At 42.6% G+C, this 14904-nt stretch overlaps 1 protein-coding gene across 1 annotated transcript; it reads right to left on the bottom strand.

The window, feature by feature from the left end:
* Window positions 1–6032: 6032 nt before the first annotated feature.
* Window positions 6033–13879, bottom strand: LOC124002096 (protein CLN8-like). Its single transcript, XM_046309368.1, has 3 exons — window positions 12512–13879; window positions 11239–11892; window positions 6033–6419 (listed from the first exon to the last, which is right to left on the bottom strand). Exons 2-3 carry the CDS (start codon window positions 11791–11793, stop codon window positions 6105–6107), a joined length of 870 nt encoding a protein of 289 aa, XP_046165324.1. The 5' UTR covers window positions 11794–11892; window positions 12512–13879; the 3' UTR covers window positions 6033–6104.
* Between the last annotated feature and the right edge of the window lie 1025 nt (window positions 13880–14904).

Below are 14904 nucleotides of genomic sequence, written 5' to 3'. Positions count from 1 at the left end.
CTGAAGTTGGGATTTTATTTTAGGAATAAGGCCTGTTTTTCTTTTGAAGCCCGAAGGAAGCTAGTATCAGCTACATTTATGCCTTTACTAGACTATGGAGATATTTTATATATATGAATGCTTCTGCTCAGTGTTTGAGATCAATTGACACCCTTTACCATGGCACATTGTGATTTACTTAAAACTGCAAAACCCTTACGCACCACTACACTTTATATACCAGGGTTGACTGGCCTTCTCTAGTCACTAGTAGGCTCCGTCACTGGTACACTTTTATTTACAAAGCCATTTTGGGTTTATTACCATTTTATTTGGCCATTTTTATTTTTCAGAAATGTGGTGGGTATTCTCTTCGTTCGCAGGACATTATCCTGCCAACTGTTCCAAATGTCCGAACTCAATTTGATAAAAGGGCTTTTATGTACTCTGTGCCATTGGCTTGGAACGCCTTACAACAAAATACTTTTAAACTGGAAGAACTTGTCCCGATTGGTGTTTTTAAATCACTGATGAAGACTGATGAGACTGATTCCCTGACCTGTCAGTGTTATTAATTGGCTGTTTTTGTCAGGATTTGGCCAGGGTTGTTCCGGTTTTTGGTCACTAGATGCCCCCATTGTGCCTTTTGACCTTTTGTTTTCCCTTGATCCCCATTATTATTTGCACCTGTGCCTCGTTTTTTGTTCTTGTTTGTTTTTTGAGTATCTTTTGAGGCTTTTTTATGCTATACCTTCCACCTTGTGGATTTACCTTTTTGTCTTGGAGGATTACCTTTGTTCTTGTGGAATTCCTTTTGAGGTTGTGGAGTTACATGTTTTCCTGAAGAACTTCACTTTTTACTTCATTAAATACACCGTCTCAAGTACTGCTGTGTCTGCCTCATCTTCTGGGTTCTGCCGACTATTCGTGGCTCAGTTGGTTAAGTGACTGTTTCTCACTCCGGAGACCCGGGTTCGTAACCGGGTCCTGACAGTTTTATGATTTTGTTATACTCTTGTGAATTCTATGTTTTACTAGATTACTTGTAGTTTTTCATGTCTGTCTATAATTGTGTAATGACTTGGTGCTGTCTATCTTGGCCAGGACGCTCTTGAAAAGGAGATTTCAAATCTCAATGAGCCCTTCCTGGTTAAAAAAAAATGTCACAAGGGGTCTTTTCACCGTCCCCAGATCCAGAACAATTTCATGGAAATGTACAGTATTATACGGAGTCATGAGTGCATGGAACTCGCTTCCATCTTATATAGCGCAAGTGAACAGCAAACCTGGTTTCAAATTACCAATAAAGCAACACCCTACGGCACAAATCCTCTTCCTCATGTGACCTACATGTTGTATGTACTGACATGTATGTGTAAGTGATAGATGCACACACACACACTAGTATTTTTCTGTAATGTATTTTTTCATTGTCGGACACCAGCAAAACTAGCTGTCGACCCTAATAAATAAGTACAGTAAAGAAGAGTAGAGTACCGTACATAGTAGACCACACTAAAGTGGAGTACACTAATGTACTGTATTATACTGTACTCTACGAGACACAACCATTGAGCAGCACATTGAGAATGAAGGGAAGGCCCTCCAGTGGAGTGTTGAGAAATGTTGGAACAGGTATCATGTCCTCAACTATGAGAACAGGGAAGAACTGCTGGAGAAGATAGTGGTGGCAGGAAACACAAAAGTGTTTCAGCCAAATGAAAAGGACAGGTACTCAAATTTCAAGAAGAGTTGGAGGGCAGTACCAGTAGCAATAAGGAGAACAGGGAGCAATCAGTTGTTTCCTCCAGAAAGTGAGTATTATTCTGGTTAATCCTGTAACAGAAATGTTTGCAGCAAGTGTGTTACATCATGTCTTTCTCTACTGTCCACTCCACAACTCCTCTCCATTGCATTGGATTCCGTTTTGAAGGCATACCTGTATGATCGAATTGAGAGTTAGAATATAGGACATGTTATGCAATGTTGAAACTTGTTCATAACTACACAGTATATACTTGAGGATTTCTCAAAACATTCCACCATATTCCACCATATTGTTTTTTAATCTAAAGTATTTCCTGTTTTTATGAAAAGGAGACAAGGTGACAACAGACTTTCTTTTCTCCTTAATTTGGGAATCGTAGACTTTAGCTCATACACAATTTCAAATAAACAACTCCTTCCAGCATTCCTGTCTACCTTGGTAAAGCACATCTCTCACTGACTTACACCATGTTTGATTTATATGTTCCACCACCTCACCATCAACCCAGCATGGAAGACAAAAGAACATGCAACAATGCGCAGCATATCTTGATTCTATATTCCAAAAGAATACGACCAAATTGTATCTAAAAACCCACCATTAATTCCCTTGTAACTTCACAGATGGCACCATCGTTGCTTTGAGATATAGCTGTTGTTTCAGTGATTTGATAAAAGGCAAACCACCACATACTGTTTAGTTTCCTTGTTGTTCCCCAGTGAGTGGAGATGGCAGATCTGATACCCTGTCTCTTGGAAGCTCTGGATACAGCTCCCAGTCATAACTACCAGCATCCGAACACTGGTTTGGATCACATAGTTCTGGAACCCTGCCCCTTGAATCTATAATGGTCTCTCTGACTTCCATCCGAGTGTCTGACTTCAGAGGCCAAAGAGGATTCAAGGAGAAGCCGTGGAGTGGCTGAGTGCTGCGGGTCACTGATTTCACTCCATACATTGGGACATGACAGAATAAAGATAGATTACATCTGACACTTTTAACTGATGGAAAAGTTTGAGAATTACATGCAAAAATTCACTAACAGATGATCAACGTGATACGTTGTAAACTCTTTTATTGTGTAGTGTAATGCTCATCTAGGGACCAGCACTGATAATTAGCATAAGGTTAAATGTACCTGATTGTGTATTAGATGTTTTAATATTGACATTTCTAGCAGAGGAATAACATACTGCAACAAGTGTTATGCACAGAATTGATCAGTGGTATCAATAGTTTTCATAAAAATCCTTATTTCAGGAAGCTAGTCTGCTAAGAGGGACCAACTATGGGCCATGTTGCATGATATAATGAGGTGTTTGTAGGTGAGAAGTTCAGGCAGAAATATAATATATTTTCTACTAAACTACAAGATACTGTTGATGTTAAAGGTTTTATTGGAATGTTATAGTGAATACTTTGACAGTACCAATGTGTCAGTATGCATCACATAATGGTTTATTTAGGAGAAATGTAACAGCTATTTAAATAAGGAAATCCAACACTGCCAATTTAAGTTCAGAAAAGTTTTAATAGTTTAAATTGAAGTTGAAAGGAATTGGATGGAAAAACATAACATACATATTTGCATCAGGTCTAGAAACCATAAAGAACACCAAAAGGTCTAGGTCATAGGCTAGAGGAAAGAACTAGTGAAACAAATGGAACTGTGCCACAATGACTTGTCACCCTTGATAAGTCAAGTAATCTTCCCATTAAGGAGGACCAATGCCACATATCACCATGGTGTCATGAGTGCCACTGTCAAACGTTTTGGCCGAACAACAATACCCCTTGGGTTGTGCCGTGGCGGAGATCTTTGTGGGCTATACTCGGCCTTGTCTCAGGATGGTAAGTTGGTGGTTGAAGATATCCCTCTAGCGGTGTGGGGGCTGTTCTTTGACAAAGTGAGTGGGGTTATATCCTTCCTTTTTGGCCCTGTCCGGGGGTGTGATCGGATGGGGCCACAGTGTCTCCTGACCCCTCCTGCCTCAGCCTCCAGTCTTTATGCTGCAGTAGTTTGTGTCGGGGGGGGGGGCTAGGGTCAGTTTGTTATATCTGGAGTACTTCTTCTGTCCTATCTGGTGTCCTGTGTGAATTTAAGTATGCTCTCTCTAATTCTCTCTTTCTTTCTCTCTCTCGGAGGACCTGAGCCCTAGGACCATGCCTCAGGACTACCTGACATGATTACTCCTTGCTGTCCCCAGTCCACCTGGCCGTGCTGCTGCTCCAGTTAACTGTTCGGCCTGTGATTATTATTATTTGACCATGCTGGTCATTTAAGAACATTTGAACATCTTGGCCATGTTCTGTTATAATCTCCACCCGGCACAACCAGAAGAGGACTGGCCACCCCACATAACTAGAGAGGAACCAGGCTTTTTTCCTAGGTTTTGGCCTTTCTTGGGATTTTTTTCTAGCCACTGTGCTTCTACACCTGCATTGCTTGCTGTTTGGGGTTTTAGGCTGGGTTTCTGTACAGCACTTTGAGATATCAACTGATGTACGAAGGGCTATATAAATACATTTGATTTGACTTCATTCATAACGGTAATAATAAATCCTAAATTCAAAATATTAGTCAAACTAGTAAAGTTAAGGTTAATTATGTTTATAAAAGGCCCTCAGTCCTGCATACCTATGGCCCCTTTTTCTCAGTGTGGGCTTTACCGTCTTGGCTGTCAGTCTCTTACGTCAGCTATTAAGACTTCAAATAATGTCATGGATGTTGTTGAGGTTTTCCCATGTGAATTGCTTGTCATACCTTATCATTTACAACCTATAGGGGGCCTTAGTTCTAGGATCTGTGACTAACGTAATACCGATTTGTAAAAAAAGATATACTTTTACACAAAAGAGCCTTTGTGAGATAAGTAGGGCGGTCTGGAAGCAGCTCAATGTGGGTGAGTTTACTCCAAAGAACTCAATGCTAGACTGCAGGGCTGAGTTTTCCATGAGAATATTCATGAAATACACATTTGTACACGAATGACCAGGATAAGGGTTCAAACTCACTCACTCAGTCTCACACATCTCACACACACTCAGTCTCACTCTCACTCAGTCTCACACATCTCACACTCAATCCGTCTCACACATCTCACACTCACTCCGTCTCACACATCTCACACTCACTCCGTCTCACACATCTCACACTCACTCCGTCTCACACATCTCACACTCACTCCGTCTCACACTCACTCAGTCTCACACATCTCACACTCACATGTCTCACATGACTCTTAAATGAACCTGATTTAATTGTCCACTAAAGACTAATTTGCAGGCATACAGAAGGTCCAATGAGATAGGTAACATAAAGGAGACTAAAAAGATTACCCATAAAGTACTAAACCCTAACTTCATTTTCAGGCAGATCAGTGGTAGAGGCTAGTTACAAAGCGAAGCAACATGACCGTCTGTTTGGCACGGTGGTGCTTGTTATTAGACTACTCCCTACAGTTGCTCCTGAAAACAGTAATGCTTCTGGTAGCTCCCTTAGCGTCCAGCCACTGCCTTAGTATTACAGTCTACGTGCGTCAAGTCAACCCCACTTTCAAAGATACTACACTGACAGCCACAGAGCACAGGAACCATTTCTACATGATGAGATGAATTGATAAAGATTCCATTAGAGCATGCAACACTACCGGCATGCTTGAGATTAGACTGCAATGTAAGTCAGGAAGTGTTTTGTACGATACAGAACAAAGTTTCTTGCCTTCCAATGACGTGCGATCTGCCAGATCCAATGACCCAGTCTCCAGTCTGTCACTGGGTTTGTTCTCAGCCAGTAAATCTGCTGCCTCATGGACCTGTCTGTACTCAGCACAGTGGTTGAGTGACTACACACTGTGCCTATAAGTGCAAACACCACTGGTGCCTCAGGGCACTTCAAACCAGCCAACACCCCATTCCAGAGAGGTTAACTAACACATTCACACCTTCATGCTGGAAGCTGAACAAAGTAAACAGAACAATAATATACCTTTATCCCTGTTCATCTGCACTCCTTCGCAATAAAACACTAACCAAAACAGCAAATTATAACCAAAGACAATAATACTGTGAGATGATGTCTTGTCGTCAGTGACATCTCCTTTCAGAACCCAGCTAGGTTCTAAAGTCCAAGAGCAAGAGGTCCTTTCATCCACATCTTGTAGATACACAGCAAACCTCAAACCAGTACTGAGAACCTTTAAAAAAACAGTAGTTTAGTTCAACTTGAACTCTTCAAAACATCTCAAGCACTAAAAAGCTAAAGAGTTTGTGAGAAATTAGTCACCCTTCCTCTCCTTTACAAGCATAGTAAAAGAGCCCCATAACTCTCCAAACAGGTTCACAGTTCTTGGCTTGTTTATCTCTCATGAGTTTTCTCCTTCTGCTCCCCACTGGGGCCATTGGGCGGCGGCTTATTGCTGAAGTTCCAGTCGACAGGGTTGAGGAGCTGCATGGTCTTCTTGTGCGTCCAGATGGGGTTGATGATCACTGTGAGCAGGGCCAGGCCGGTGTAGAAGAGGACTCGCTGGGGCAGAGCCACGTACATGTTCATCTCCCCCCAGTGACTCCAGCTCACCCACCACATGTAGTACGTGAGCACCATGCGGCAGTGGAACATGTGGATCATCACCCACTGGTTGGCCTTCCAGAAGAGCGTCCTCGCCCAGCCAGCCTGGAGGGGAGAGAAGACAGATACTTGTAAAGGGATAAAGACTGTCACAGTGTTTGGGGTCGTCGTCATCTATAACGATGTACAGTGCCTTCAGAAAGTAATTCATATAAAATGTCTTGAGTCAACAAGTATTCAACACCTTTCTTATGGGAAGCCTCAATAAGTCCAGGAGTAAAAATGGACATAATAAGTAGCATTTACTCATTCTGTGTTCAATAATAGTTAACATGATTTTGGAATGACTACCACATCTCTGTACACCACACATACAGATCAAATGTACTTATATAGCCCTTCTTACATAAGCTGATATATCAAAGTGCTATACAGAAACCCAGCCTAAAACCCCAAACAGCAAGCAATGCAGGTGTAGAAGCACAGATAATTGTAATATTGATTTGAGCACGGTGAAGTTATTAAATCAGGCTTTGGATGGTGTATCAATAAACCAGGAGAATACAAATATACAGGCATCCTTCCTAACTCAGTCGCTGGAGAGGTAGGAAACTGCTAAGGAGTTTCACCATGTGGCCAATGAGGATTTTAAAACAGTTACACAGTTTAATAGTTGTGATATGAGAAAAGTGAGAATGGCTCAGCAACATTGTAGTTAGTCCACAATACTAATCTAAATGACAGAAAAAAAGTGAAGACTGTACAGAATAACAAATATTCCAAAACATGCATCCTGTTTGCAACAAGGCACTTAAGTAAAACTGCAAAATATGTGGCAAAGAAACAAACTTTTTATCCTGAAAACAAAGTGTTATGTTTGGGGCAAATCCAACACATCACAGAATACCATTCTTCATATTTTCAAGCATGGTGGTGTCTGCATCATGTTATGGGTATGCTTCTCATCGGCACAGACTAGGGAGTTTTTGTTGATAAAAAGAAACAATACAGCTAAGCACAGGCAAAATCTTAAGAGGAAAACCTGGTTCAATCCACTTTCCAACAGACACTGGGAGACAAATTCACCTTTCAGCAGGACAAAGAACTAAAACACAAGGCCAAATCTACACTGGAGTTGCTTACCAAGATGATATTGAATATTTCGTCCTCTCACTGTCAACTGCGTTTTATTTTCCAGTGTAAATATTTGTATTAACAAAAGATTCAACAACAGACATAAACTGAACAAGTTCCACAGACATGTGACTAACATAAATGGAATAACGTGTCCCTGAACAAAAGGGGGTCAAAATCAAAAGTAACAGTCAGTATCTGGTGTGGCCACCAGTTGCATTAAGTACTGCAGTGTATTTCCTCCTCATGGACTGCACCAGATTTGCAGTCTCTTACTGTGAGATGTTATCCCACTCTTCCACCAATGTACATGCAAGTTCCCGGACATTTCTGGGGGGGGGGTGGCCCTAGCCCTCACCCTCCGATCCAACAGGTCCCAGATGTGCTCAATGGGATTGAGATCCGGGCTCTTCGCTGGCCATGGCAGAACACTGACATTCCTGTCTTGCAGGAAATCATGCACAGACCGAGCAGTATGGCTGGTGGCATTGTCATGCTGGGGGGGTCATGTCAGGATGAGCCTGCAGGAAGGGTTCCACGTGAGGGAGGAGGATGTCTTCCCTGTAACGCACAGCGTTGAGATTGCCTGCAATGGCAACGAGCTCAGTCCGATGATGCTGTGACACACCGCCCCAGACCCTGACGGACTCTCTACCTCCAAATCGATCTAGCTCCAGAGTACAGGCCTCGGTGTAACGCTCATTCCTTAAACGATCAATTTGAGAGAAAACCGCGACCTGTCAGTGAAGAGCACTTTTTGCCAGTCCTGTCTGGTCTAGCGACGGCGGGTTTGTGCCCATAGGCGACATAGTTGTCGGTGATGTCTGGTGAGGACCTGTCTTACAACAGGCCTACAAGCCCTCAGTCCAGCCTCCCTCAGCCTATTGCGGACAGTCTGAGCACTGATAGAGGGATTGTGTGTTCCTGGTGCAACTAGGGCAGTTGTTGTTGCCATCCTGTACCTGTCCTGCAGGTGTGATGTTCGGATGTACCGATCCTGTGCAGGTGTTGTTACACGTGGTCTGCCACTGTGAGGAAGATCCGCTGTCCGTCCTGTCTCCCTGTAGCGCCTTCTTAGGCGTCTCACAGTACGGACATTGCAATTGATTGCCCTGACCACATCTGCTGTCCTCATGCCTCCTTGCAGCATGCCTAAGGCACGTTCTCACAGATGAGCAGGGACCCTGGGCCTCTTTCTTTTGGTGTTATTCAGAGTCAGTAGAAAGGCCTCTTTAGTGTCCTAAGTTTTCAGAACTGTGACCTTATTTGCCTACCGTCTGTAAGCTGTTAGTGTCTTAACGACCGTTCCACAGTTAATTGTTTATGGTTCATTGAACAAGCATGGAAAACAGTGTTTAACTTCTTTGGGGTATGGGGCAGTATTTTCACATCGGGATGAAAAGCGAGCCCATAGTAAACTGCCTGCTACTAATGCCCAGATGCCTGGATATGCATATTATTAGTAGATGTGGATTGAAAACACTGAAGTTTCTAAAACTGTTTGAATGAGGTCTTTGAGTATAACAGAACTCATATGGCTGGCAAAAACCTGAAAAAAATCAAACCAGGAAGTGGGAAATCTGAGGTTTGTAGGTTTTCAAGTCTTAGCCTAACATTTAACATTTAAGTCATTTAGCAGACGCTCTTATCCAGAGCGACTTACAAATTGGTGCATTCACCTTATGACATCCAGTGGAACAGTCACTTTACAATAGTGCATCTAAATCTTAAAGGGGGGGGGGATACTTATCCTATCCTAGGTATTCCTTAGAGGGGTGGGGTTTCAGGTGTCTCCGGAAGGTGGTGATTGACTCCGCTGTCCTGGCGTGTCTGTGGGGTCATATTGCACTAAGGCTTCAACAGTCTTTAGAACCTTGTTTCAGGCTTCTACTGTGAACTGGGAGAGAATGAGAGCTGATTGAGTCATGGGTCTGCCAGAAGGCCATGTGCTCAGTCACGCGCGTGCCCGTAGAGTTAGCTCCGTTCCCTTTCATTTCTAAAGACAAAGGAATTCTCCGGTTGAAACATTATTGAAGATTTATGATAAAAACATCCTAAAGATTGATTATATACACATCGTTTGACATGTCTCTACAAACTGTAATATAACTTTTTTGACTTTGTCTGGACCTAGTGCCTGCACATTTGAATTACTGTACTAAATGCGCAAACAAAGAGGAGGTATTTGGACATAAATGATGAACTTTATCGAACAAAACTAACATTTATTGTGGAACTGGGATTCCTGGGAGTGCATTCTGATTAAGATCATCAAAGGTAAGTGAGAGAAAGATATATTTTATTCCATGCATAACAGTTGTATTTTCATCAACATTTATGATGAGTATTTCTGTAAAATGATGTAGCTCTCTGCACTTCCACTGGATGTTTTGGAGGCAAAACATAACGCGCCAATGTAAACAGAGATTTCTGGATATAAATATGAACTTTATTGAGCAAAACATACATGTATTGTGTACATGAAGTCCTATGAGTGCCATCTGATGAAGATCATCAAAGGTTAGTGATTAATTGTATCTCTATTTCTGCTTTTTGTTACTCCTCTCTTTGGCTGGAAAAATGGCTGTGTTTTTTTGTGTCTAGGTACAGACCTAACATAATCGTATGGTATGCTTTTGTCGTAAAGCCTTTTTGAAATCGGACACTGTGGTGGGATTAACAACAAATGCATCTTTAAAATTGTGTATAATACATGTATGTATGAGGACATTTAATTATGAGATTTCTGTTGTTTGAATTTGGCGCCCTGCACTTTCACTGGATGCTGGTCAGGTGGGACGTTACCCACGTACCCTAGAGAGGTTAAACCCTTTACAATGAAGATCTGTAAAGTTATTTGGATTTTTACAAATTATCTTTGAAAGACAGGGTCCTGAAAAAGGGTCCTTTGTCTGCTGAGATCACATTTTTAATAAATCTTAGAACTTTTCTTCCACTGACAGAGTATTGTGTGTAGAACGTTGACCAAAAGTTACAATTAAATCCATTTTAATCCCACTTTAAGAATACTTTCTTTGAGAATTCCTTATGGGAGTTGCAGTGATGAGACAACAATGTAACTACTAATTGGATACCACAAAATTTGGGAGAAAAAGGAGCAAAAATAATAAGTAGACCCAAGTCACATGAGGCTAAGGTCGAGAGCTTCCGAAACACAACCCAACCGTACTGCTTCCTGACACAATGCTCACTTAACCCAGAAGGCATCCACACCAATGTGCTACACCTGACAACCGTGTAAGCGTGCACTGCACCCTGCCCACCACAGGAGTCGCTAGTGCGCGATGGGACAAGGACATCCATGCCTGTCAAACCCGCCCCTAACCCGGACGACGCTGGGCCAATTGTGCGCCACCCCATGAGTCTCCAGGTCACGGCCAGCTGCGGCAGAGCCTGGACTCGAACCCAGAATCTTTACTGGCACAGCTAGCACTGTGATGCAGTGCCTTAGACCACTGCGCCGCTCGGGAGGCTGACTTGGGTCTATTTCTGCCTAGAAATTCCCCTCTCTCAAAATGGCCATCTGTACATTCATCATCATTGCAAATCATGTCAAGGTGCTGGTCTCAGTGTTGAGTACGTAAACAGAAAAGGGGAATTGAAATCCATCTGTGCTTTTTATGTATAGCCCACCAGTAAAACAACTGAACTATAAGAAAATGAATAAGCTTACGGCACAGTGTCACAAATGGAGTCAATCAACAAAACAGTAACATACTGTATAGAGAATATGATGAAAGACACCAGACAGACACAAACACTCCTTTACCTTTAGTAACATCCAGGAGATGCAGGTGAAGGGTGTGCTCATCTCCAGTAGTAGAGTGACCATGGGCAGGTAATGTCCTAGTGAGTCCCAGACCACCGCCCCAGCAAACCCTGACAGGGCAAAGAAATGATGGGCGGCCAGGGGAAGGTCGAAAGCCCTGAACACCACACTGGAGGCATGCAGCGCCACATTCTCAAACAGAAAGAAGCCTGTGGCTGTGAGCACAGTGAACCAAGACCAGTCCTCCTGACCTCTGACCCTGTCCCTGGACACGGCCGACTCCTCGGTCAGCGCCCGTAGGCCCGCCACCGTGCTCTGGAGGCCGAACGCGGCCCGTGTGGCCGCTAGGTTCCAGAACACCTTCTCCTTAGCCAGCAGAGAGCGGTAGGTCTGGGAGAGAGCCATGGACACCAGGTGGGAGAGGACGAACACAGCGGTGTAGAAGGCAAAGCCCAGGCCGATGACCTGGAAGCGAAGACCCCAGGAGAAGTAGCCCGGACTGGGGTCGCCGGGGCCCTTGAATGCCAGCAGGGTGCTGGCCTGCTCGGAGGTCATGTTGGTTTGTGTAAGTAGATGGATTGTCTGTTGAAGGTCTCACAGAGTTGAGTGACCCTGTGATCACTGAAAGATCTCATGGGTTAGTCATCAACCACCCTGCAACAGGAATTAAAGCCAAAACACATTAGTCAATGTTCATAAAATAGTTACGACATGCCAACATGAGCTAGATGGTGTTTGAAAATGACTCTCTATACGTAGTCAAAAACATGATCAGTTATTGTTGACCCAGGATTAGTGATGTCGGTGTGTTAACTTCCGTCTGTTTGAAATAACACCGATGCACATGACGGGAGAAGTGAGTGAATTCACATCTTATTTCGTCTGACAGACGATAACAGATATCGGGCAACCCCCCCCCCCCCCCCCCCCAGGAAACTCGTCTGACCATGGTGAGTCAAATTAAATTAAATCTGATAAATGCAACAACGTGGCTAAATGCGTTAGATACGTTGTTAGATGGTAGCGAAAAAAGGAGACCAGTTTACTAAAATCTGAAACAGTACACAATTGTTGACTGTAACATTGTTCCACTCAGGCACAATCGCGATACCTTTCCTGCAACATTGTTGCAGGCTGTTTCTCAACTGTATCAGAACAGAATGTACTGACACAAAACAAACGGCTGTTTGTCTAGTCATCGCCATATATGACTTGTCATCGCCATTGTAGCAATCAGTATTTTTTTGTCCTACAAAGCATAAAAATGTGTTACCTTATTTGTTCATTATTGGCAAACATCAGTGTGTACTACTGTGAAATCAAAGATATTCCATCTGATCAGCAACGGGTTTGTTTTCAATTTGGTCTTCTTCTTCTTCTTCTTCGGTGGGGTTCATCGGCAGTTGTCATCCAACGTTATGCTGCATTACCGCCACCTACTGTACTAGAGTGTTGGCCAAAGACAGGGAGAAACTAAATTCTACCGGTCAGCCCCGTTGCTCTTAAAAAATCTAACAAAATATTTGAGACTATATCTAATGATGTTCTACTCAATATACTATTTAAATACATTTCATGTATTCCCTTCTCCCTCATACTAGAGCTCAGGCTCTTTCTTCCCCTCTGATACTGCCCACACTGTATCAGTACCTGCTCCATGGTCTGTTTCCTGGTAATAATCACACTATCCTGTTGGATGCTTTCCTATCACATTTAAGGTTTTATTCAACCGGCTGTGTCCCACCCTTAATCTCGAAAAAAATAGCCTCCTTTCTTCTGTTCCTTCCTGCCGTCCTCACCTCCACGACTTTCCTCTGTACTTGAAATAAATGCCCGCCCTTAGTATCTCTATTCCACTGCTCCTGCCATCTCTGCATCATTACTGTCCATATCAGGCTTTTTGCCTCTACCTTGCTCATTGAAACTACAACATCAACAACCCACCTACTAAGTGCTTGTTGAGTCAGTACATCAACAGCCTCGTTCCCCTCCACCCTCACGTGTGCTGGGACCCATGTAAATCTTATCTGTATACCCATCTGTCTAATCCTACCATGGATTTGTAGCACCTCATAAAGCAGGTCTTGTCTGCCACATGACCTAAAGGACTGGAGACTCATTAACACTGCACATGAATCAGAGCAAATACATTCTCTGTCTGGCTTGACTTCCTCCACCCACTGCAAGGCCAACAGTATGGCCATCAGCTCCACTGTATATATACAGCCAGATGATCTGTAATACGTTTCCTGACTGACACCCCACATTCCTGCTCTACAAATGCTGACCCAGTACGTCCTGTCCTTGGATCTTTCGAACCATCTGTGTAAATGGCCACAAAATCCTGAAACACAGTATCCAGACATCTCTTAAACAATTCAGATGGATCAACACCCTCCCTATCTTTCTGTAGTCTCTCCAATACTTCTAGATCAACTGCTGGAGGCGGGAGTAGCCATGGTGGATTTACAGGAAGAGCTACCGTTGGACTAAACTCCCTTCCATACAGTCCCATCTCCTTCGCCTGGGTTTTACCCACCCAAAACTCGTATTCTGTATTCGCTCATGTTCCCAGCATGCCTGTAAAATCCCTTTCGCAGGATGAGACACCCCATGTCCCTGTAGGTTGACCCAATAATTAATTGCTAGCTGCTGTCTCCTAATCTGCAATGGCATATCCTCCATGTAGTGCAGCCACTGGGATCAATTTGGTCGCTAGCAAGAAAACAGAAAATCCCACCCTATGAGTTTCCCTGCTCTGCTATTGGTCAACACTACTCAGGCAAGCATATGCCTGTGTTTCTATTGGCCCTGGCAAGAAAACAGGAAGTCCCACCCTATGAGTTTCCCTGCTCTCCTATTGGTCAACACTACTCAGGCAAGTGTATTACTGTGTTTCTATTGGCCCTGAGAACATCATGTTATTAATCCCTCAGTCATGTGGTGGCATCTCATGGACAACGTTTGAGGTATTGTTGTCATATAGGTCAGTAATTAGTGAATGATTGAATTACTCTGTCGCATCCTGTTTACTAGTTTAAATGGAGTGAAGAAAAGCAAATGAGACACCATCCAGTCCCTGTTTTTCATCCCAAAATTAATTGATGATATCAGCAATGATTAAACTACTTTTAAGAGGCAAAATCTTCAGTGTTAATTTGGCAAATGTTTGTAAAAAAAAAAAAAATTGCAGTTGTGATGTGTTTAAAATAAGAGATAAAAAAAGAACAATGACAAAATCAGTAAACATTTCAACATATCAAACATATATAAATGCATCTTTGCTAAACAGGTGAATAAATACAAATATCAATGTAACAGTGTCAATACAAAAAGACCATGAATAAACAAACCATACATTCAGTATCAGTATTTTGCATGCTATCATAAGTTTATCAAAATAACCCGAACAAAGTAACAAATTGATAACAAAACACAAGTAAAAGCCCCCAAAAATTGTTTCAATGAGGCATATATCATATATTAATATATTTATTATATATATTTCTTTACAAATAAATAATATTTGGCATTATATTCATCCTCACTATAGATATGATATACAAGAGATGAAAATATTTTTTAGCTAAATAACTACCTTTTGAATTTGTCTAGTCATTTCACTCCGAGATCCAGGAAGTGGTGTATCAGTGTGTAATCGTCGTG

The sequence above is a fragment of the Oncorhynchus gorbuscha genome, linkage group LG17, assembly GCF_021184085.1.
Source record: "Oncorhynchus gorbuscha isolate QuinsamMale2020 ecotype Even-year linkage group LG17, OgorEven_v1.0, whole genome shotgun sequence".
In the NCBI taxonomy this organism is placed as follows: domain Eukaryota; kingdom Metazoa; phylum Chordata; class Actinopteri; order Salmoniformes; family Salmonidae; genus Oncorhynchus; species Oncorhynchus gorbuscha.
Note: the sequence above shows the minus strand (reverse complement) of the source record. Positions and strands in the feature narration are given on the sequence as shown.